This window comes from Watersipora subatra, chromosome 5 (assembly GCF_963576615.1).
Source record: "Watersipora subatra chromosome 5, tzWatSuba1.1, whole genome shotgun sequence".
Taxonomy (NCBI): domain Eukaryota; kingdom Metazoa; phylum Bryozoa; class Gymnolaemata; order Cheilostomatida; family Watersiporidae; genus Watersipora; species Watersipora subatra.
This window is the reverse complement of record NC_088712.1, coordinates 36242675-36267312: the sequence shown is the minus strand read 5'-3', so window position 1 is coordinate 36267312 and position 24638 is coordinate 36242675. Positions and strand designations below refer to the sequence as shown.

The 24638-nt window shown below is 34.6% G+C and overlaps 1 protein-coding gene across 1 annotated transcript in view; it reads right to left on the bottom strand.

Annotated features, from left to right (window-relative positions):
- The window catches only part of LOC137397323 (DBH-like monooxygenase protein 2 homolog), a 29819-nt gene extending 11824 nt beyond the window's left edge, over nucleotides 1-17995 (bottom strand). Inside the window, exons 1-6 of the mRNA XM_068083614.1 lie at nucleotides 17838-17995; nucleotides 15512-15668; nucleotides 7141-7254; nucleotides 6724-6873; nucleotides 5591-5779; nucleotides 739-822 (exon numbers count right to left, since the gene is read on the bottom strand). Coding sequence (XP_067939715.1) covers nucleotides 739-822; nucleotides 5591-5779; nucleotides 6724-6873; nucleotides 7141-7254; nucleotides 15512-15668; nucleotides 17838-17995 — 852 coding nt within the window. The remainder of the gene's footprint in view (nucleotides 1-738; nucleotides 823-5590; nucleotides 5780-6723; nucleotides 6874-7140; nucleotides 7255-15511; nucleotides 15669-17837) is intronic.
- Nucleotides 17996-24638: the final 6643 nt, after the last annotated feature.

The following is a 24638-nucleotide window of genomic DNA, read 5'->3' as shown; positions in this document are numbered from 1 at the left end:
CTGATAGAGTGTGTATGTCTGTATGTCTGTATGTCTGTATGTCTGTATGTCTGTATGTCTGTATGTCTGTATGTTTGTATGTCTGTATGTCTGTATGTCTGTATGTCTGTATGTCTGTATGTCTGTATGTCTGTATGTCTGTATGTCTGTATGTCTGTATGTCTGTATGTCTGTATGTCTGTATGTCTGTATGTCTGTATGTCTGTATGTCTGTATGTCTGTATGTCTGTATGTCTGTATGTCTGTATGTCTGTATGTCTGTATGTCTGTTATGAATAGAAAGACTAATAGTTATATTGTAAATCTCTTGTTGCTGAGAAGTTTTCTGACTTTGGTTATATCTGAGCATTCATTACAAAGACCTTCAATTCTTATGTCCGTAATACATGTGCCCTTAAAAGCTAGTGTCCTCTCAGCAGCCATTTTTAATTTGTAGACTAGTTCAAAGTTTTCTCAGTATTTTGGCAATATTCCAAGAATTAATAGTTCTACTAGTTTAAAACTTTGGAATTACACTGAGAGTGTATCACACACAAAGTGGACAAATTTTCTTTTAGCTAAACCAAATATAAGCTAGCGAAATCTTTAACTGAGTTGTCTCGGGAAAAAGATCTAATGAGAAAACAACTCCCAGAATTATCTTGGACTCTGGTTTTAAAGTGTTAATTAATTTTAAAAACTAAAACAGATGAAACATTTGGCAACATGACAAACATTTACAGAAGGAGTTGAGCTTACAGCAATGATGTGGTGCAGATCATCCAATGCCAGAGGACGTGTGAAGCCACAATAGTAAGTGGTGCGCTGAGCAGCTACTGTGTACTGTAATATAGTAAATTGAATTAATAAATGCTATACACTAGGTCTGAGTAAGTGAATTATTGCTATACATTAAGTCTGGAGAGTTGAAGCAAAGTAGACAGTTGTGGGCTAGCACTGACCGATAGTGTTCAGTATTTGTGTGTGATTAGCCTTACAAAAATACTTCTGTGTTGTTCTTTAAAATGCTTTTTGCAGGCAAGTTCTAGACAAGCGCAATTATTGCTTTTACAAGTAACAGATGTGATTAGACCGACTACTTCATTGAAAGTTTACCATAATTATTATTAATGTTTAAAGCAAAAGAAGATAACTCCAGCAAGCATACTCAGTCTCTGTAATCAATAAAGCACCAATAAAACACCCTGTTAAATATTAGAACTCTGAAGCATTAGACTAGTTTTAGATTACAGTGGATGGTGAAATCTAGATAGCTGAAGATGAATAAGTGGAGTATAGATAGCTATAGAAAAATGGTTGGAATATAAGTAAAGATTTAGAGGCATATGGAGTGCTGAGTGCAATTCATATTCTTAGACAAGTAGACTATTGATAGGAAGAGCTATTTAAATAGGACCATGATATAAATATACTCATATAACATGAATAAATATATAGGTAGCAATAGATATATGAATGGATGAATGAAAAAGGTAACAGCAACTGGGTAATGAAAATATAGATAACGATCAGTAGAGAGAGGGGATGTAGCCGGCTACATACAGACAATTTAAATAGCGATAGCAATACATGTCGATATTATCATGGGACATAGACAAAAATAAATAGAAAGACTTAACATCGATAGCATTAGACAAGTGTAACATAGATACAAACAAATAGACATATGAAATATAGACAGCTCCAGACCAGAAACATTAAACTGATAATATGGATAAACAAGTTGAGCATTCTTACTTCATGGGCAGACAATAACCACTGACAATATCAAATTCATAAAGACCTATATAGATTCTATAAAATAAAATAAACTAAGATACAGTTCATATTCTTCTATTTTATTCATGAACTGAAATATTTCTAAACTGAACCCACAAGCTCTTTTCAATTTTTCCTTTGAAGTCATAAATTTCATACAAGATACTCCCTTAGGGACAAGAAATCAGAAACCTAAACTATTAATATTTTCATCAATAAGTACAAATATGAGATAAGGAAACAAACCCTCTTTTGTATAACATGAGCTGCTACTGAACCTGAGCAAAGATTTTGGTAAACAGAAACATAAAAATTGAACGGTTTGTTGTTCAAAATTTATGTTTGAACAACATAAAATTCTACACAAATAATAGAAAATAAAACTAAAAATATTGACAGAAAAATTAGGCTTCATTCGTTCGTCTAGTTTTTAACAACTGATAAAATATCATCAGTGCAGGAATCCTATTTTAAATATAAAATATCAATGTGTCCAATGTTAAAAATCTACGTTTATAAGGATCTGGGACTGTTTTAAAGAGAAAGCTATTCAAACTTGTAATATTAAGGTTGTCCTAAATTTTTTCTTGACACTACATCAACATCGTTATATAAACAATGTGCTGCCTAGCATCGGTTTTTAAAATCGACTTGTTATAACAAACAGTTTTTTTACCAACAGTCGATAAAATCGCGTGACAAGAATGCACTATTCTTTGGTGACTAACAAGTATACATGTACTGTTATTAGTAAAGTTGGACAGTAGCAAAGGCTAGGCAGAAAATTTGAGAAAAGGGTCAGAGGACAGATAACTCCATTTTGATCAGGAGTAGCATATCGATAGATGAATATATACCTATGCTCAGCTGTTGTGTTTGCAATCAAGCGCTTATGAGAGTCAACTATGGAGGTATCAATATAGTAAAGCAGTTTTTATTTAACTATTTAGAGTTGAAGAGTTCACTGATGTCTAGTGCTACAAGCTTTCTTAGTTAAATAGTATTTATCTATAATATTTAGATTAGCCGTAAATACCCGGTGATAGGATGCAGTGAATGTTTGACCTAAAACAACAATGAAAAACCTGTGTACCTGTGTATAAGATGCATCCTATTTTTAGCCCTAAATTTATATTAGTTTTTATAGAGGCGGGGGTGTTTCATGTAAATTTCCGTGAAATCATTTGACATTCGTCATGATTGGTGACAGCGATCAGTGCTTATGTTAGAGGCTTTCCGGTGCCGTACAACTAACAATGTTAAACCAAAATTAAAGCAGCACAATACAGACCTCATCTTTATCCCCGGCAGCATGACCAGTATTCTAGCGACCGGCAGCGTGACCAGTATTCTAGCGACCGGCAGCGTGACCAGTATTCTAGCGACCGGCAGCGTGAACAGTATTCTAGCTAGTATTTCATACCTTCACCAAGGGCGGCAACATGAGGAAAGTCGAAATGCCTACGATCTGCCAATGGTGACCACGAGGATAAATATTGTCAGATTAAAATTTTCATAATAAACTTTCGATATTACGATAAATGCGTAATTTTTATAATGAATGTATCCATGGATAAGATGCACTTGGGTTTTTAGGTCAGTTTCTTAAAAAAGAAGTGCGTCTCATACGTGGGTATTTACGGAAATAAAACACGAGGGAGTACAACTGTATATACTTTGAGGAAATGTATAATTAGAAACTTTTTAGTTGGAAACTTAAAAAAAAATTTCAACGAGGACAATATTAATATACTTACTCGCATATTTTTGTTTGGCGAGTTTTCTCGCAAGACACAAAATGATTAATTAACTCTGAAAACCTCTGAGCTTGCTTTAAAAAGAAATCAAGGTCACATGGGAAATTAAATGATTGACTTCCTTTTTACTAATGAGTAAAAATCCACTATTATGCACTCAGTAGCCAACACTAGAAGCTATCAAAAGCTGGTAAGCCACAAAAATAATGGCGCCATATGCGCCATATGCTCCACGAATCAAAACATAAATCACCCGAAAGCAAATGTCAGTGACCTTGACAGCTTAATGCGATGGCAACACCAGCTATGGCCTGTGGTAAAGATATAGTCTTGTAAAACCTCAACGCAATGAGATAGACATTTGATGAATTTAAAAATAAAATAAAAACAATGAGTAGCCGCTGAAACTATGAATACAAAATTCTTTGAAATGACTTCCGATGTATTTTTAATGAAGATATTTTTTCACGAACCAAATGCTATTAAAATTAAGCCTGCATTGTGCTATTCAATCTATAATTAACAGAAATACAACGTTGTTAATGTGTTGTTGTTAAACTAATAGAGTTCAGTGTTTTTGTTTTGTATGGATTATTAAGCTACAGCAACATGTGTAGGCAGCAGTATTCTGATATACTGTCCAATAAAGAGCGGTTTCAAGAGGTAAATCTGCAGTAAACGTAGTCTTGCCCTGAACTACAATAAAAAATTGATTAGAATTTAAAAATAAACAAAGTTCTGTGTTCCAATATTTTTTTAAGTTTTTAATTTTCAAGTTTTATTTAATAACGTCAAATTAAAATAGTTTTTATTATACACTAGAAAAGAAAGCAGATGTGCAAGTAAAAAAGGCATCTTTTATGAAAGGCTTTTGTCAATACAGAAAAATTCAAGATATAATCTCTTTAAAATCTATTTTAAATTATATGGAGACGGAAAAAAGTTTTGAAATGGCAGAACTTTTCATAAAAGTGCCGCATATTGATTGACTTGGTAAAATGATATAACACCAAATTAAATGAATTCTCTGCTTTATATTTTTCTATAAATAATACAAGCCAACAATAAACACGTGACAAAACCTGATTTGCATTACTTTAAAAATCATTTTAAAGTCATAAAATATACAGTCTTGCAAATCAGACTAACAGCGAAAGTTATCTGAAATTTTTTGAATTTTATAGGGTGCCATCACATAGTTTCTATTCTTGTTAGTATCAACCAAAAAGACCTGATTGTATTTCAGAAATATTTTCAATTTCAAAATTTGCTTGCACCACAATAACGATTGTCTACTAGCCTGACATTGTTTAAACTATTGAATTTTCAGTAATTCCGGCATAGCCCGAGTAATCAATAAATCTTTGCACATAAATTCTATTCTAATTTACCATTTACAACATTTACCCTTCTAACTATTAAATTTCATATCATAAGAAAATTGTTTTTTGCAGTTCAAATAAATTTAGAGCAAAAATGAAACAACCGTAAACGTATTTAAATGTAAAATAATTAGCAAGTAATGGCTAGATAAAGTCGGTTTTTGTACATTGAAAAGTGATTTGATACTGATGTAATTATTACGAACAGAGAAAATAATGAAAATCATAAATATGTTGAATAATTAATAACAATGAGTACATAGAAGTGTCTGTACAGTATAAAAAGGCCATTGCTGCAGCAGAGGCTATCTATCAAAATATTGAATAAATGACACTGGCACCTCTTGATACTGGGACAAACGTAAAGAACCGGAATTGGGAGTGTAACCGCACATTGAAATTGAAACGGCGCAATTGAAAATTACGAACCTAAAAAATAGGTAATACATTTGAAAATGGTTTTTGAAAAACTTTAAAAAAAATTAAAATGCAGCATGTATTGATAATAATAAAGTATAAGTAATAAGAATAAAAAGTAAATATCTACTTTATAAATATTTACTATACTTTACTTTTAGATTTATTACTTTATATATTATTATTATTAATATTATTCATACATTCATATTACATATACATTATTCAACATATTTCTTTAAGAAAGTGCTGGCTTAGCAATTGTAAGGAACTCACATTCTTGACAGTAATATCAAAGGTTTGAACATCATCTGGTAGGGGCGCGACCCTTTTTCCAGTTTTAGAGTCAAGTAGGTAGATATTCTTGGACCCCTTTTTTGTTGCTCCGTGATAGTCGGCACTGGTGAGCTTGTTGTCTTCTGGATCCCAGAGTTGGTAGGCATAGAGGAGGCGGGTAGTAGAAGTCTTAAAGTAAAAGGTTAAAGGTTAAAGATGAATTTACACAAATTTTAGTAAATTTTATCAGAAAGTATCAGTACTTTTTTATTGTCTGTGATTGTTTTTCACCTGATCTGAGCATTTTTTTCGCGATTAACTTTTATGGGTTTTGATCGAAAAAAACATATTACCTATCAGATCACCTCCAACAGCAGAAACTATCACAAATGATAAAAAAAATCGATACGTTCTGATGAAATTTGCTAAAAACTTCAAACAAGTTCGTTTTTAAGTTTTATAAAAGAAAACACAAGCCAAACATGATTTGAGTCAGATGTTTAAATTAGTTTAACTTACAAAGTTGTTGTTTAATGGATGTTCATTTATATAAAAAGGTATTGAATCTCAGTCTGGTATTGTTATAACTGTTACAGTAGACCAGGGCCATTCAAGACATCTGTCTACTTCTTGCAGTCAAAACTTGAAAAACTGAGCGACAGATATATATGGTTTTAAATAGACGTTTATTCAACTGTGATTTTTTAAAACATACAATGGATCATTTTCAAATAAGCCATACTTTTTTACGCAACTTTCTATAACAAAGTTTGAGCATTTTATTTTGCCTTGGCCTATAGTAGCTTATCAGCCATGTAACGTGTGGCAACTGTATAAAACAATTTGGCTTGTTTTGTAATGTTTTCTCCACAGACAAGCTTTTTATGAAGCAAAAATGATACAAGCTTTTTGCTCAGACACTTTCTTTGTTAAAAATAAAAACTTACTGTATTTATAGAACTTTTTTATTGTGAAAGCAGCACTAATACAGAACAATTAAATATGGTATCTGCTGCTAAACTAGTCTCAGTTTGCTCTCTGTGAGTTTAAACTTTTGAAATTATCCAACTGTCTAAATTAATCAAAACTGTCAGGGTTCGAGAGCAGTTTAAACATTATTAAGTTCTTCTTACTGTAATGATGTTGTCACCAGCTTTGTCACACGTGTCAAGCTTTCTCCTAAACTGAACTCTAGTAACTCCATTAGCTTCTGAAGCTGATATCAGTGTGACATCTTGTGAGGTATCTTCTGTAGGTAAAGTGTTGCTGGCAGCATACATATCCTACAAGTGAGAACAGGTACTTTTTTGTTGTTTTGTGTTAGAATGCAAGTGTCAACATATGCTCTTTTATAGCATCATACATAATTTGCAAGTGTCAACAGGTACTTTTTACAGTTTTGCTTTAGGATATAAGTGAAAACAAGTGCTCTTTCATATCATTATATAAAGCATATGAAAGAGAGAGCTACGTGTGGAGCAATGTGACAGCAAACATTACTATTATTTTTACTAATGATATTGGTGTCAGTTTTAATGAAAGCAGCTTACCAACAAGTGTGATGTACCATCATCTGCTGCCCATGCTACTATAAGGTCGGCACCCGCCATGCTGCCAGAAGGAGAAAATCCAAGTCCAACCCAGCCGGTAGTCTCACATGTCACCTACAGACATATTAACTGCATCTGTACTTGGTGAATATTTATATAGTCTCTACTCACCAAGGCCATGTGATAAATGAGTTTCTAGTGTCTGCGTCTTTGTAAAACTTGTTCAGATGTCTGGTACTAAATATTTTAGAGGACTCCCGCAGCATCAAACAGAATTTGCGTAACCAGAATACAAACCAGATTGTAGTTTACATGTCATGGCAATTTTAATTGGAGTCATATTGGCAGCTCGCTAAAAATGTAAAGTCAACCAGCCAGAATTTTATCTCATGACCTTGAGTAATCTCAAATGCAGGTTTTACCTCTGGACACTTTTTATGAACTTCTAACTTGAAGTTATTGCAGTGTTGCAGGTATACAGAGCGATACTTAAACAATCATACGACAATATCAGGTATATAGAAAGCCCCTTCCAAAAGTTGTGACAGATTATTAACTATAAAAGCACAGAGTAGTCATGCAATCAAAGACCTCAGTGTAGATGGGAGAGACTAAAGGTATAAACACACTAGGCGATATTTAGAGCGACATCGTGCTGCGTGGCGCTAATCTGCGCTAGAATTCACCCAGCGTGCTCATCCAGAGCGATAAAGTTAGACTTTCTCTGCACAACTTTATCGCTAGCGAGATGCATTTCGATTGGTTGGATTTTACCAGAATGTAATTTTATGGCAGGTAATTATTTCTTATCAATGTTAACCAACGTACAGCAGCGACAATTTGCTATTTTGTTAATATTGAAACATCTTCAGAACGAGCACTGAATTATTCATAAATTTAATAATAGCACTCCCAGTCATGTGCACCATAACAAACAAAAATTACAAAAAATCCAAGTTGAAAACCAACATTTGGAGTCAATCGTTGCGCAGGTTGACCATCTTGAGAACGGTAAATATTTAATACATTAGGCCTAAATATAAAAAAAAACCACTACAAAATAAAACATGTTTAAATATAGTAAAAAATATTACAGTTAAAAATGCAATAATCGTTTTTCTTATGTCTCCTTGTAGTGTAGGCAGTGTACAATCCGCGAAAGTGAGATAGGTTTAATAACAAATGCGTAAATTGTTTGCGTTGTCGCCTAGACGGCGCCATATTGACTGACCTAAATTTATTAACAACTCCGAAGAAACTAATGATACGGAATTTTATTGGCAGTTTGTGGGCGTGCCCATTATATCGCTTGCTAGTGAATCGCTCAAGTGTGTTTATGCACACGCTAGCGATATCTCCGCCCTCCTCATGACGCTCGCGATAAAATCGCCTAGTGTGTTTACACCTTTACAATTTGATAAGTTGATGCTTATGATTACAACTGGTTTTATTAAATCTTGTGCAGGTTTATCTGAACCAGATTCTTTCACAACTAAAACAAGTTGTTCCATTGTGATTGATATACAAAATGTCAAGGTCCACAGTAACCGATGATATACAGCTCCCACAAGGATAGGCGCGGCATTATGTGGGCGGGGCCCAATGACCAAGCTCTATTGGGATGAACCCGAACAATTAATTATGCTGAATAAAGCTTCTTGTAAATTTACAAATATTATGAACAATAGTGGTTATTTTACTAATCTGTTGGTGTCATTTTGTTGTCAAAAAAATATAGTTGCCCAATAGTGTCACCATTATGATCAGTCAGTTGCCATTCACAAGCATTCATGATATTAATAGTCGCAATAGTAAAATAGCCCAAATTCGGTTTTATATTTAGATTTTGAGTATGAAAACTACACTGCACAGCTTTGCTTGCTGTCCCATCTTATTGGCCAGGTAAAACAATGTGATAATGACAAAAAAACTTTGTCATTTTATATTAGGGGTGGCAAAACATTAATCGTAATTGATTAATGTTCGGATGAGTTTGGGTAAATTATATTTAACTTTAAGCATATACTACGACACCTACCAATTTCAAAATTGGTAAAAGTAGATAATTTGAGATGTTTTATTTTCTTTGAATCCATTTTTTTAGTTAGATGTTACTCTTACATTGTAGAAATTCAAAGTTTGCTATTGCAAACCGCGGGGGCATACTGACTGAATGAGCTAATGACATGATAATAGCGAGTCCTGTTTTCCAAAATCAAAATCTAACAAGGCAACGCAGCTGCCCTGCGAGAATTGTGTTAACATCGAAACCCAAGCTAGCACAATCCTAACAGAGCACAATCATTAAACCCCGCCCATATGATAGCTGTCGCCTATCCTTGGGGGCTGTATATCTTTGCAGTAACCCAGGGGTTTCCAACCTTTTTCTTTCAATTCTCCCCTTTTGCCTTTTCATGAATTTGATTCCCTCGCACCTTTAACTCACATGACCAAAAACAACTGATACAAATTATAATCCCATTTTATTGTACATATCTAAACATATCACAATATATTATTAATTTTTTACAGCACACATACAACACACAACAATACACGACCTTCGGCATGAGGGTGAATTGGTTTATGACTAGCTTAACTCACTATCCAATCGAAATCTGGATAGATATGATCACATATATCTGGGTTCTGGCTAGTAGCTCATTATCAGCAACTATAGTGTTATATATAAAACCAAAATGTTAAGGGATGAAACCTAAGCTCACATGGCACTGCAGGACATAAATTAAAAATTTATCAAATCAGACATCTCTCTGTTCCCTCTTGTATACTCAAAATTCTTCCCTAGGGGGGTTTCCTCCCTGGTTTGGAACCCTTGCAGTAACCAAATGTTTTTGTTGCCTTTGGCACATGAAATAACAAAACTATTCTATCTATATATATATAAACTTTAATGTGTGTTGTTTGTCATGTAGATGTCCAGTTATAACTATAAAGTTATAAAAACGAAAAATGCACTTTGTACAGGATTTGAACTAAGAATCTACAGGTCTGCAGATCGACGTGCTAAACCAGTAGGTAACAGTACTGTAGGTCACAGTTGGTTCGGTTACCGCTATACAATAAAATAACACATCAATAAATATAAATTATATAATATTTTTCAAGTATTACATACTATATAATATCATACCAAGATATTAGGAAAGCTGTATATTTATAAGATATAAGCAGAACATAGAAATCTACCAGGGTTGTAACAGATTAGAACTGCATTGCATCATTCCAGTACCATACGCAGTATAATGTTGTAGCGCATTACAACTTTCTAATCTCTAATGTTTCTAATTTATTGCCACTGCAGTCGGGATCCTACTACAAATTTCCTACTACGATGTACTGTGCATTTACTTCGACTAGCTGAAACCCAGCAATCCATGCGTACTGCGAATGCGCATTCATTGCATCTGGAAACTGCACGGAGGCAGCAACTGCTGATCAATTGACACTGCTGACTTTGCAAGCATTTGCATTGCACAAAGTTATTTGGTGCTGTGTTCAGCAAGTTTATGAACTTGCACTCTAACACCCATATCATTTCAAAATAGAGAGTTAAGCACTATCACCATTCCGATGAAATGGGGGTCTTTGTATTGTCATTCCCATTAAAACCCCATTAAAACTATAATATATTCTCATTTTAACCATTTGCAACACACTCATTGTGATCAATTTCATCGCAAACCCATAGGCAAGTTTGAGCAGCATTCACACCTTGCAGTTCTGTTGTGGTTGCATCAGTCAACTCCATATTTTATTCTGTAATGAAATTTTACGTAAACATGCTTGGATGTATGTACAGTGTAATGCAGTGGTTCCTACTGCATCTACCACTGCAAAATGTGCTCTAGCAACACCCCCCCCCCCTCCCCCTGCTGCATCTAGCACTGGACACCCTGCATCAGACAACACTACCACTGCCCCAATACCGCTTACTGCGCATTAGAAAATAGTGGTACTGCAAGTAGACTGTGTACTGAGCAACAGTAAAAGTATGTAGTGCGATTATATCTGCATGCTTGTGATATGCTTACTGCACTGCTAATGCAACTGCATGAATATCCAGACAAACTTTGATGCATTTTACATCTAGGCATCAGTGAGTGGTGCTTATCAATGACCATTAATGTTTTTTTCATAATGGTCACAACCATGGGTAGTCTGTGGCGCTTGATAACATTAAATGGTTTAATTGTCTCTATGATCAAAACAGACCAGTTCAAAGCTTCATAAACTGTAAAAATATTTATTCCCAAATACGTCGTAAGCACTGGTGTGAGCGGCCATTTTTATGCGATAATCAGTGGAGCAACTTTATACGAGTCTCCGAGCCCTAGCACCGCAATGTTTAGCACCGCAATGTTTTGCACCGCAATGTTTTGCTCCGCAATGTTTTGCTCATTGAACATAAGTGTTTTGTTGCTGTAAAATTCTGACAATGCGTGCTTACTTTTGTCTATGAATGTACGTATGTACGTCTGATGTACATATGTGCGTCTGTGCATATGTATGTTTGTACATACATATGTATGTACATCTGTACATACGTATGTAAGTATGCATGTATGTACATACACAGATACATACGCTTGTATGTACAAACATACACACACACATATGTACCTATGTACGTACATACGTACGTATGCTAGTATGAACATACAAAAGTATGTATGTATGTGTGTATGTATGTATGTATGTACGTACATAAATACATACATATGTACATACGGACATATGTATGTAAGTATGTATGTATTTATGTACGTATATATCTGTGTATGTATGTATAAAATTTTATGGACTTAAGTTAATCGACTTGCTTATAGCCAATTTTGCATCCTGACAGGTGGCTCCGTGATGTTGGTTTTTGTTATTAGTGTTGTGAACACTTCCACATTAAATGTTTGTCAACAAAAAACTAGAAACCATCTTTAAAGATGAGCTCATATAAAATTGCAGTATAACTTATTAGAAAGTACTTATTTTTCTCTGTAAATACTTATATAAGTATATATACTATATAAGTATATATACTTATATATATAGTAATACTTATATTTCTCTATGAGTTGAAAAATCTTTATGCTTGAGAAGATCTGCCTGCCAGGGTGTGTCAAGATTAAAATGGACAAAACTTCATCGGGTTAAAAAGCTCAGAAAACGAATTCGTGTAAATTGATTCCATATCTATTGTTGCAATAATTGATATCAGCCATTGCGTTTTTAAACCATAACTGTAACGTACAACTTTTATTGTATATTTTAGGTAAATCAGCCACACTGATTCTGATTTTGTACTCAAAATAAAGATTGGTCCACTAACCTTCAAAGTAATTTAGGCTTTTTTAAAGCGTTTCAATATCCGTTTCGAAAACAACACAATCGGCATTACATGCTCCGCCCATAAATATGTGACGAAACCTAGCTTTTTCAGGAACGAAAGTTAGGAATGTTTAGTCCAATTTAGAATAATAGAGATGGGTGTCTTAAAACCTATTATTATTTATATCCAGCTTGTAAAATAATCTCAGTATTTTATGAAAGGTATATGAACTATTTAAAAATGCTCGTAGCTTGTTACATGATGTTTAAATAGGCTGAACGCTGAGAAAAATGAGCTCAAAAAGCACGGTTTTATCACAAGCTAGCGTTGTTATCGCGCTTTTTTAAATATGCAATGTTAAATAGCTTATCTACCTTTCAGAAAAGACTGATATTATTTTTAAGGCTGAATTTAGGTAATAATACATTTTAAAACACCCATCTCTATTATTCTAAATCGGTCTAAACATCCCTACGTAACTGCTGTTCCTAAAAAGCTAGGTTACTTCACGTATTTATGGGCGGAGCTTGTTGCGCCGATCGTGTTGTTTTCAAGACTGATATTAAAATGCTGTAAAAAGCCTTCATTACTCTTAAAGTTAGTCAACTAATCTTTATTTTGAGTACAAAATCGGAATCAGTGTGTCTGATTTACCCAGTAATTACGATAAAAGTTGTACGTGACAGTTATGGTTTAAGTTGCAGCCTTACGTGTCTCTATTCTATTGGCCCCTTTGCAACTATAGATGTCATAATCTAACTTTCACTTGATGTGAGCATTTTAATATTGTTAAGTTTTGTAGATTTTAAACTTGAAGCATCCGGGCTGTCATATCATCTCAAACACCAAAACAGTCGAAAATGATGAACATATACCGATACTTTCTGATAATAATTACTAAAGTTTTGTGTGAATTCATCATCAAATTAGGGAAGTAAAAGTATTAGTAATTCTACCATTTATCTGACTACATTTGTTGATGTTTCTTTAAATCAGTTGTCACCAAAAATATCTAAAGATTCCATTTATAAAGTTTCAGTGTTTTTTCCTGCAGTAGCTCATATTTGAAAAAATAATAATGCGACAGTTCGTATCATGTTCAATACAATTGAGATTGAATCAAAAAATAGTTTTAACACTATGTAATAGAAAAAATTCTCAGCTTTTCAAAACTGTTTTCAGAATTAAAATCGAAACATTTTAAGAAGGTACATGTACAGCTTTTCATCGAAGGTGGTTTTGATCAATATGTTCAACACAACAAACTGAAAAGTTTGTCTTCAAAGAGGATGGATTGGATTATATAACAATATTATTTGTTGACGTTGAGGAAGGCCATAGCACCCACACGCTACAAACATTACATTTTCATGAATTTTGGGAATTATTTGGCTTCGCAGAAGCCAAATAAACCACAAGGGCAAGTTTCATTTTCGGAGCTCGGTGTGCATTTCATGAAATGGTTCCTTTGTATTGAAAATGATACGGCCTGTCACAATTATTAGCAAAGGCCGCTCATTACAATCAAATTAACACATTTTGTATGTTCCTTTTTAATTGGCTAGTGCTTCATTTAAGCCCTGATTGCCTGATGGTCCTTTTTACCTGAGATCCAAAGACAACTCTGAGAAGATTTTCACACAACAATAGCAATCATTTTGCCTGCAGCTTCACAAAGTAGTTAAACCTCAACACTTCAAGAATTCAGCCTCCAGCTGTGTTTACAGTTCACATTGAATCTTCACGTTAAAAGGACACAAGGATGTATATTCTTGCCTGTAGCTGGGATTCACAGTGTAAGCTGACATTGAAATGTGAGTTGAGACTTAGCGTGCAGCTTGAAATTCTTTAAAAATTTTAGAACAAGTTATTAAAAATAAATCTATTACAATTGTTAAATAATAGAAGATAAATTTTAATTAGTGTTCAGAAATAAAATTAGGCCTATAGTAATATCACTATTATATTAATTGCTATGTAGATTACATGTATTAAATCACTTAGTATCCTTAGTAGTATGCCGTGAGAGAACATCAGATGTAATAACTATATGCAGTTGATAGCATGCCCGTTGACTAAACTGAAAATCTGAGTTCGATTCCTGAGCAAGGCAATTTTTTCTAATGCTTTTAGCATGGCATTGGAGAGAACAGAGGAACACAGCTCTTTTTTGGTAATGACTAGCTGAATTCTCGGCGTTGCACAAAGAATTCAGCTTTATCAAACGCATAAAACATTCACAGCTTTAGCTTTTAAATTTTATATCTTAAGAAAAGTGTTTATGTGCAGTTTAAATAAATTAAGAAAAAAATAAACAATGAATCCCCGGAAGTGTGTGTATAAAAAAGTTGCTGCTGCAGTAGAAGCTCGCTCTATTCAAAGTTTTGATAGACAATAATTATTGGTACCCCTCAATACTGGTACAAACATACAACTGAGGTAGCGGACTTTTTTGTCTGGTTCTTTGTCTGACCGAACAGAGAGAAAATGTAGAGGCAACTTCTATTTCAGAAAATACAATTGTTCACATGAAAAGCAGTTAGCTTTTACAGATTTACTAAAACCAGAAATATGAGTGCAGAGGCACAATTATAATTTGAAAAGCACATTTGAAAATTACAAATTAAAAAAGTAGGTATCGGTAACAAAACTAGCTTTTTTAAACTAAAAATTAAAAACAGAATGTAAAATTAATTAATAGTAAAAAGTACACATTTAGCATGTGCAATCACAAAAAAGATACACAGTGTATGGTAAGATCAACAGAGTGTTAAGAACGGCTTAGTTTTGTGGTTGCGCGCTCTTGTTGGCTAACTTGCGTTATGAATATCCCGAGTTCAAATCCAGTCTAAATGTGATTTTTTTGTTGCTAAAACTTTATTGCGGTAACTGTACGGATGACAGACGACAAACTTTAAAATTGATATATAGATAGATTATTAAACTGTAAGATTGCATTGTTGTTGTTTCATTCGACAGTTGTGCAAGAAAAACCGTAAATGAAGGAATTCATAAAACACGTACTGTGAAGGTGATTGTCTCCCCTTCAACGGTCCAGCTGACATTGAATTTATCATGTGGGTCAAGCGACAGCCAATTAGAGAAGCTGTTAGGTGTTGATGGTTTACCGAGGCCAAGTCCACAACAAGCTAGCACAAGGAGGCTTAGAAGTTTCATCTTCCTGAAAAAGAGACAAGCGACTCACATCAACTTTACAGATCACACAGTTTTTGATGCTTACCTCTGCTGCCATAAATTAACTGATATCACAATATATTCTGGTGCGGCTCTTTCGAAATGTTAAAAAAAATGATTGTATGAGTCCTGTTTTATTAAGCTACCAATAAATTCAAAGAACCTTATACTATAAAGAAATATCTCAATATTGATAGCTACCTTAGAACAAACATGGAAGATATTGTGAATGACAATTAAATTCAATATTGGAGTTAGAAAAATTAAAGAAATTATTGTAAGAGTCCAAAATGCTTTAAATATTATTATTACTAGTAGGCCTATTATTAGTTAGTAACATCAGTAGCTGCGTGGCTGTCATCAGTAGCTGTGTGGCTGTCATCAGTAGCTGTGTGGCTGTCATCAGTAGCTGTGTGGCTGTCAATGATGGCTGTCAACTGTGCTGTGAGAGATTGTCATGTGTGCCGATAAAGCACAGAGAATAAGAATGTGCACAATAAATCTCAAACATGCTCATGATTGGTGCAGGGGGTAGCAATGTTTTTCTCACCTCTGAACAAAGTTTTAGACAGACAGACAGACAGCCTCTTATCATAATAAAGACTAGATGAATGCCTGGCATTGCCGGGTTAATAAAAAGGTTTTTGAACAGAAAATTTATTTCCGGTTAACATAAGCAACATTTACCATTCTAACTTCATATCACCAGAAAAGTGTTTTTTGTGCAGTTCAAAGGAATTAGGAGAAAAAATAAAACAAACAAAGGTTTTCAAACTGTTCGACCGGTTTGAAAATGTTTGTAAATTTTAAATTTCCTATCATAAAAGAAGTGTTTGGTTGAAATAAATTAAGAGGAAAAATAAAACTGTAAAGGTGTTTAAATGTTAAGATGTTTAAAAATGTGAAAATGTGAAATCATTAGCAAGTAATGGCTAAATCTCACTTAAGCTGAAAGCTAACTTAATGCTGAATCTGACTTAAATGAATTTAGCTTAATTGGCAAGCTAAAAGGTTAAAGGTCAATGTAGAAGCTATAATGTAGAAAGTACAGATACATGTAATTACTTATATCAGTTGACAAAGCAAGATTACTAATAACATTTATATTATAAAAGGAAGTCAAGGCGTAATCGGTTTTTGAAATTTTTGAGACTGTATTTAAAAGTTGAGCCATTTTTTTCCAAAGAGATGTCAATGTCCAGGGCTTCCTGATCTGTTTGCACCACTGAACCCTTATGGCTGGCAACGGCAACCTCGCACTCTCGTGTTTGGAACAAAACCAAAAAGGATGAATGAAAAACAGACCTATATTTGGAATATATGAAAATAATATGTTATTGAAAGGTCGTTCTAAGGAGAGTCTAATGTTTTCACGCAGCAGCAACTTATTCATTTTTTTTAACGTCATCAAGCTGTTTTCACATGCGCTCGTTCATGAAAATGCTGCCATATTTGTAGAAAATGATTGTCATTCCTTTATTTAAGAGTATCTTTTGGCGTTTTTTGACACTATAATAAAAAAATTGCAAACAAAAGCATCGTTTTCAAAAATTCATGGCAAAAGCTTGGTATTTTCAACGATAAAAGTTGTCTATAAAGATGGCCGACAACGATAGAATGACGCCACAAAAAAAACGAAGGACAGCATGATAGTTTTTGACTTTTTTCCTGCTTCTACACTGATTATTTCTTAGGAATGCGTGGTTTTTGTGAGTGAGTGAAATGCGAAAATCTATTATATCAATATTTATTTTTTATGTACGGAAGAGACAAAAATTGATTCCTGAACCCGCGCGAACCTCAGCTCTTCAAGAGTGTGATCACTTCTAATCAGGAAGCGCTATGATTTTTCATATATATTTCAAGTTGCTATCAAATGTATGCTTTGTGGTAATTTACTTTGTCGTATAGCCAATAAATAAAGACAATATATTCAATATTACTTATCTATTTTAGAGCCTCAAACTCTGATAAAACTTGCCCTTACCTTGTAAGAAGCACACACTTCAAAGTCCAATGTAGATGAACACTGCATCGGGCTAAAAGTGTGCTTATACGTGCCCATGCAGCCATCCGTGAAGTGCAGTAACCAATTAGCAACTGGCTATTTATGACCTTGGACCCTAACTGGTATGTCATTTATACCCTGATGTACTGTATTGTAGTACAGGGCACGAGTACTTCTTGGCCAACGAGTTTAGACTCGCCCCTTCCGTTTGAGTTTTCGAGTATCGGGTATATGGTAGTGCTTGGCACGAGTTCTTCTTGGCCAACAGGTTTTCTGGGTATCGGGTTTGTTGATACGGGTTTCATGTCTAAAATTTCCAAACATCAGACATATCTTAAAATTTATAACGCAATTATAAATTCTAATAATTCTATTAGAATTCTATTCAATTTATTTATTATCCTTTACTATGTTCTATCGATCGATATTCGTGCTCGCAGCGTTAACAGGCGGGTTATTAAACAGTGCTTAGAAAGCAGGGCCCATTAGACCGAGTTTTTGTTCACTCTACTCGACGGTTTCATGTACCAAAGCCCAAACTCACAAGTCAAAATCCGAACCCGCCAGATCAAAATCTCTATTACCCGAGACTCGAGAGAAGATAAACCCGCGGGTTCAACTGGTTTTATTATTTCATTACTCGTACCCACCACATCTGAGCATTTTAATACCCTGATCAAGTTTTGTCGATTTTAACCTTGAAACATCCTGAAAGTCGTAACATCAAAAGCAAACGCAAATAATAAAAGTATAAACATAAGTTTTGATAAAAGCTAGTAAAACTTCATATTAGTTCATATTTAATGGTTTTTACGAGCAGAAAACATTTTATACTTGTGCTTTTTAAACATTTTATACTTGTGCTTTTTAAACATTTTATACTTGTGCTTTTTAAACATTTTATACTTGTGCTTTTTAAACATTTTATACTTGTGCTTTTTAAACACCTTCCTAGACAATCGCACAGAAGCAGATGAGCTAGAAAAGAGAAAAATATTCATGTGTTAAACTATTCAAGTGCCATATAGTAGTCTAGTATGTTTACAAGACTACTACATGGGCATTGACTTGTGAAGTCATAAAGCATACTACTTTACAAGGACATTTTAAACACTATTTGTCAGATTATTTATTCAAGTTTAATGGCTAACTGTTGCTTTTTTCCCCTTTCTTTTGTTTTATTATTGTTGTATGGCCTAATTTGAAAAACATTTCTATTTGTGAAATGAAATTATTGCCAATAAAGTACTATATATATATAAAATTGTTTCCTCACCCCGGTTAACCCGTTTGGGTGGTAATTTTTGTTCTAGTTCGAGTCTCCTACCAGAGACCTGGGAGTTTGAGCACTCAACCATTTTGAACCAGTAGCCCATTTGTCACTGCCTTGTTCTGGTTCAGCTACAGGCAATGCAGACCTTGTTTTAGTCAGGCGATTTTCAAGCCGGCTTGGCTTTGGTTATTGCACTCTTAATAGAGGTTGTAGACAATATACAGGCAAGGTCTTGTTTAAGGACCTGCCAGAAGGGTGTAGTTGTTGCGGTTTGAACCTAGGACCAAATGATCACTGTTTCAATACCTTACCAACTGCACCATCTGTCTCGTATATCATATATATATATATATATATATATATATATATATACAGTCAAGCATGGATAACTCGTCCACGGATAGCTCGAACACATGGTTAATTCAAACATTTCCTTTGGTCCGTTCCCACGTAATGATAAATTGCTATAGATAACTCGAACTCAACACTGTTAATTCGAACTGTTTTTTTGCCCAACGGTACCGAAACGGTTGTTATCGCTTTAGAAAATCACTTTATTCAAAGCCATAGAGGTAAACTTCATCTTTTCGTAATTCATAAGCGTCGTTATTACCACCATCGGCAAAATATTTTTGTCAACGATTTTTCTAAAAGTTTGGTGAAATTTGATTTATACTGCGATACGATGAATAGCACGGGCTCGCCAGGTCACGCGCGCAAGGATTTTCGCCACGCACATACAAAACAAAAACAGCATGTTGTTTTGTATGTGCATGGCGAAAATCCTTGAGTGCGTGACCCGGCTAGAAGAAACTATTCATCGTTTGACCTAAACACAGAATACGTGTGTACATTCAATAAGTATCTATTAAAAAAGCGTGAGTGATATAGAATGTATCGTAAAACCTCGTAAAACTTCTAATTGAACTGCCTCGGAGTGTTGCTCTGAACGAATCCCAGGTAAAGTAAGGTAATCTGCATAAACTTCAAGAAAAAACGGCAAAATTGATCGTGGGTAAAACCCCAAAAGAAAAAAATGTCTTTTCTTTTGAGCATTTCAACAACGATCAAGTTTTGCCAATGTCAATCTGAAAAACGTCCTGGCAATAACATCACCTCAAACAACAAACCAATCTCAAGTGATAGAAAAATCTCTATACTTTTTCATGAAAACGTTTTAAACTTTACATTAGAAGCATTTAATTTGAAACAAGCCATTTGTGCTTTTGATTTATATTACAGTTTGTAGATGTACATGTATCTACTAATAAATAAGTAAATATATGGACTTGTGACAGTGCTCTGATAACTAGAACGCTCTGATAATTCGAACACTTTTGCTCGGTCCCTTGAAGTTCGAGTTATCCATGTTTGACTGTATATATATATATATATATATATATATATATATATATATATATATATATATACTCATGCTACAGACAGTACTGTTTCGGCTATTAAGCCTCATCAGTGCAGCTCAGAGCTTAGGCAAGGGACACAAATCCCATTACCAATGAGAGTTGACTTCCTGCCATGAAACAACTAAGTTGCCTCACAGACTTTAAGAAAGTCAATGTGCTGGCACCAGAGTGCTCAAATCACAAAAGTGATGAGCTTTGCACAAAGGCTATATATATATATATATATATATATATATATATATATATATATATATATATATATATATATATATATATATATATATATATATATATATATGGTGCTTACCACCGACAAATATCTAAGGTTGGCGGTCTTCACCAGACATATATGTGGCTGAACAAAGGAAACCTAACGGCCAATACAGATTCGCTAATCATGGCAGCCCAGGAGCAAGTGCTCCCAACAAGGCAGCTCCAAACAAAAATCTATCACACTAGAGACGATCCTAGACGCAGACTGTGCAAAGATGCACCTGAGACCATCCAACAAATCATCAGTGGATGCAAGCAGCTAGCAGGAAATGCATACACTGAGCGGCATAATCATGTCGCAGGTGTTGTGTATAGAAGTCTATGTGATGAGTATGGCCTTAATAAACCACAACACTGGTGGGAAGCTCCTGGTAAGGTCAATGAAAATGACCGCGCTAAGATCCTCTGGGACTTCTACACCCGGACTGACAAGCATGTCCTAGGAAACCAACCAGATATAGTGGTGGTGGACAAGGAGAACAAGAGAGCTATTATAATAGATATAGCAGTACCTAATGACTACAATATAGCCAGCAAAGAAAAAGAAAAGGTAGAGAAATATCTCCCTCTTGGAGAAGAAATAGAAAAATGCTGGAATGTAAGAACGACTGTAATTTCAGTAGTCATTGGGGCACTGGGCGCAATAACACCGGCGCATAAAATGTGGCTTGCCCAAATACCAACAGCAATCAACTCAGGTGAGTTGCAGAAAAGTGCGCTATTGGGAACAGCTAAGATCTTGAGGCGAGTGCTCAAACTCCCAGGTCTCTGGTAGGAGACCCGAGTTAGAGCAGAAATTACCACCCATACAGGGTATCCGGGGTGAGGAAACAATTTTTTATATATATATATACATGTATATATATACAAATTTACACTTTAAAACTAATATTGTATGCATACAAGCAGGTCCCTTGATCCTAGACAGTATTACCAACTTTACATCGATTCTAATAATGTTGAATTGCACAATTCCTTCTGAACTGAGTGACTTCTTCAAACTTAGAGCTCGATTAAAAAAACAAAAGTCAAATATACCAAATAGTTTTTTCCTACTCTTTAAAAGATTTGATGTTTTATAGGTAACAGTAGAAACATGATAGTGGTGCACTGAGTCTGATAGAGTGTGTAGACCTATATAGTTTCAGTGTTAAGCTCTTGTTGCTAAGGAGACCTATATAGTTTCAGTGTTAAGCTCTTGTTGCTAAGGAGACCTATATAGTTTCAGTGTTAAGCTCTTGTTGCTAAGGAGACCTATATAGTTTCAGTGTTAAGCTCTTGTTGCTAAGGAGACCTATATAGTTTCAGTGTTAAGCTCTTGTTGCTAAGGAGACCTATATAGTTTCAGTGTTAAGCTCTTGTTGCTAAAGAGACCTATATAGTTTCAGTGTTAAGCTCTTGTAGCTAAGGAGACCTATATAGTTTCAGTGTTAAGCTCTTGTTGCTAAGAAGAAACATTCTAAGTTTGTTTGTTTGTATAATCATTACTAAGAATTTTAACTAGTGTCTTTAAAAACTAATTTTCTGTTGGTAGCCATTTTTCATTTCTCGATAAGCTAGACGTGCCCTTGATATTTTGGCGATATCCTAAGAACTATTCACTCAATTGATTGGAGACTTCATAATTACACTGAAAACCTATACTGCACAAACATCATAATCCAATGTAAACTGAAAGTGAAGAAAAACAAAGCGAAACTACAAATCTGAGTTTACTCAGGCGTAGGAACAAACGTTTTCTAAGTTATCTCATACTCCGGCTGCAAACTGTTAAGATAAACACATAAAAATTATTAATGCTGGGTTTTTGTAAAGCTGTTCAACTATTGTCAACTTGTTCAACTATTGTCAAGTTGTCCTTGTAGAAGGTTTTAGATGCCATATGCAACCAGATCTTGACACCTTGGAAGTAATGAAGGCCTAATACAAAATATTTCAATCTTTTTTTAATGACCTTAGTGTGGCTTTAGATGGGCGAATGGACACGGCTCTTTTTATAGTAAAGACTAGCGGAATGCCTGGCATTGCACAGGTATTAAAAATCAACTTATAAACAGTGACAGCTAATATAGTTGCTAACCACTTGCCATTAGCCTGGCACGTTGCCAATGGCTAATTTGACTGCTAATAAGCTTACTAAGTACTATTTGTTAAGGCTGGTTCACACTATATCGCCGTATCGCGGCGTTGATGCCACAATACTTTGGTGATTGTCAATGATGAAGATGTTCACACTATCACAAACCTATCCCATTTCCATCAGGAAATACTCCGCGGCTGAGTGTTTTCATTTTTCTTTTTAAATTTTTGCGAAGAAATCTTATTGGTTTCATGTGCTGGAATTAAATAATGGTCCCGCAGCAACTACCGTAAACGGATATAAATAAATCATGCTAACCGGGACTGTGAATTACTATTGCCGAAATGGTTCACATTTAAAAGGCGGTCGTCGATGATTGGCGAAATATCGGGAAAGTTTGACAGCTGCAAACTTTTCCGACGTGTCCGTGTTGCTTCGTAAATGCCATCGGTTCATGGTTCACATATATGGAAAGGAAAGCGCTGACAACAAATGGCGGTCTAATATGAACTAGCCTTAGGATCCTAATAATATGAGCCGTGAGAGACAGCTTTAGTCACATCGCGTTGCGTAACGTGATTCATAACGTTCAAATCTCCTCTGCACTCAAAGCATCTTGCAGAGCTCAATAGTTAACTGTATCATCTAGGGTATGGGAGGTTTTGAGATCAGATCTTCTGTGATACAGTTTTCATTCCAATATTTTTAATAGCTATAGTTACACCAATTGAAGTGCACACATACACACAAACTTCGATTGACTACTTGATTGATTGATTTTGATTGATACGTATTGAGGATGCCTGCGGAAGTTGGCAAGACAAGGCATTGCCAGATATCACAGCTAATTGATCGGCATTTTGTGGTAAAATATTTGGTAGTCGCATCAATTCAATTCATGATTACAGTTTCCGTCATACGGCGTATCATGTGGTAATGCACTTAACGTCGCTGTAATAACCTCGATGCCAGCTGCCAGCGAGAGAGCAGCAAAATAGACAGCTAACATGTTTTGTTTTTTAGTTTTTGATGCTATGATAGCAATATAATATATACTATAATATGCATAACAAACGTGACATTTGAAGGAACCTTTTAAAATTCTGCAACAGCCTTTGGTCAAGAATGAAACAGGCAATCAGAGTGGGCGTTGTGTCTTGTTACAATATTAGCTTTTAGATTGTGTCAGAGTTGCTATTCAGGACAAGAGTATGATTGCCAACTCTATAGTGACGGACACAAGTTGAGTATACTATCTTTCCTTCAGATGTCAATGCTACCATATAGTGAAGAAAATATTTAAATAAGTGCTGTGTTTTTCTTTCAATCCCTTATTTCTTTCAGATATTCAAAAGCATTACCTTTTTGTTTTTCATCATTAATGTAATTAGTATTGTTGGCTGTTTAGTTTAAAATAATAAGAGGCAAGGAGCCTTGTTCAATATTATTCACAGTAGAAGCAAACTATGCAAATGAGAGCTGTGTGCGCGGCTACTAATTTGTAAGAGTGAAATCTCAAGAAGGTTCCATGTTGGGAATCAGATTTGAGGTTTAACCAAATGCTACATAATATGTATCTATAACACTACATAATATGTATTTATAATACTACATAATATGTATCTATAATACTACATAATATGTCTCTAAAGTTTGCGTATTCATTTGGCTTGTGCCCATATTTGGATAAGTGCCCATTACGATTTATTGTGAGCAGTTTATTACTGTGTTACTTGAGATAGTTTAGATTTCAAGGACAATTGAGGTTTTGAAAAGCCATTAAAACAGCACTTAACCAAAAACCACAGACATCAAGCTGTCAACAGCCCGACAGATTGGGAGCATTACTGATTGATTTCCAACTTTTGAATGTTTGTTTGATTTTGTACAGTGTAGAG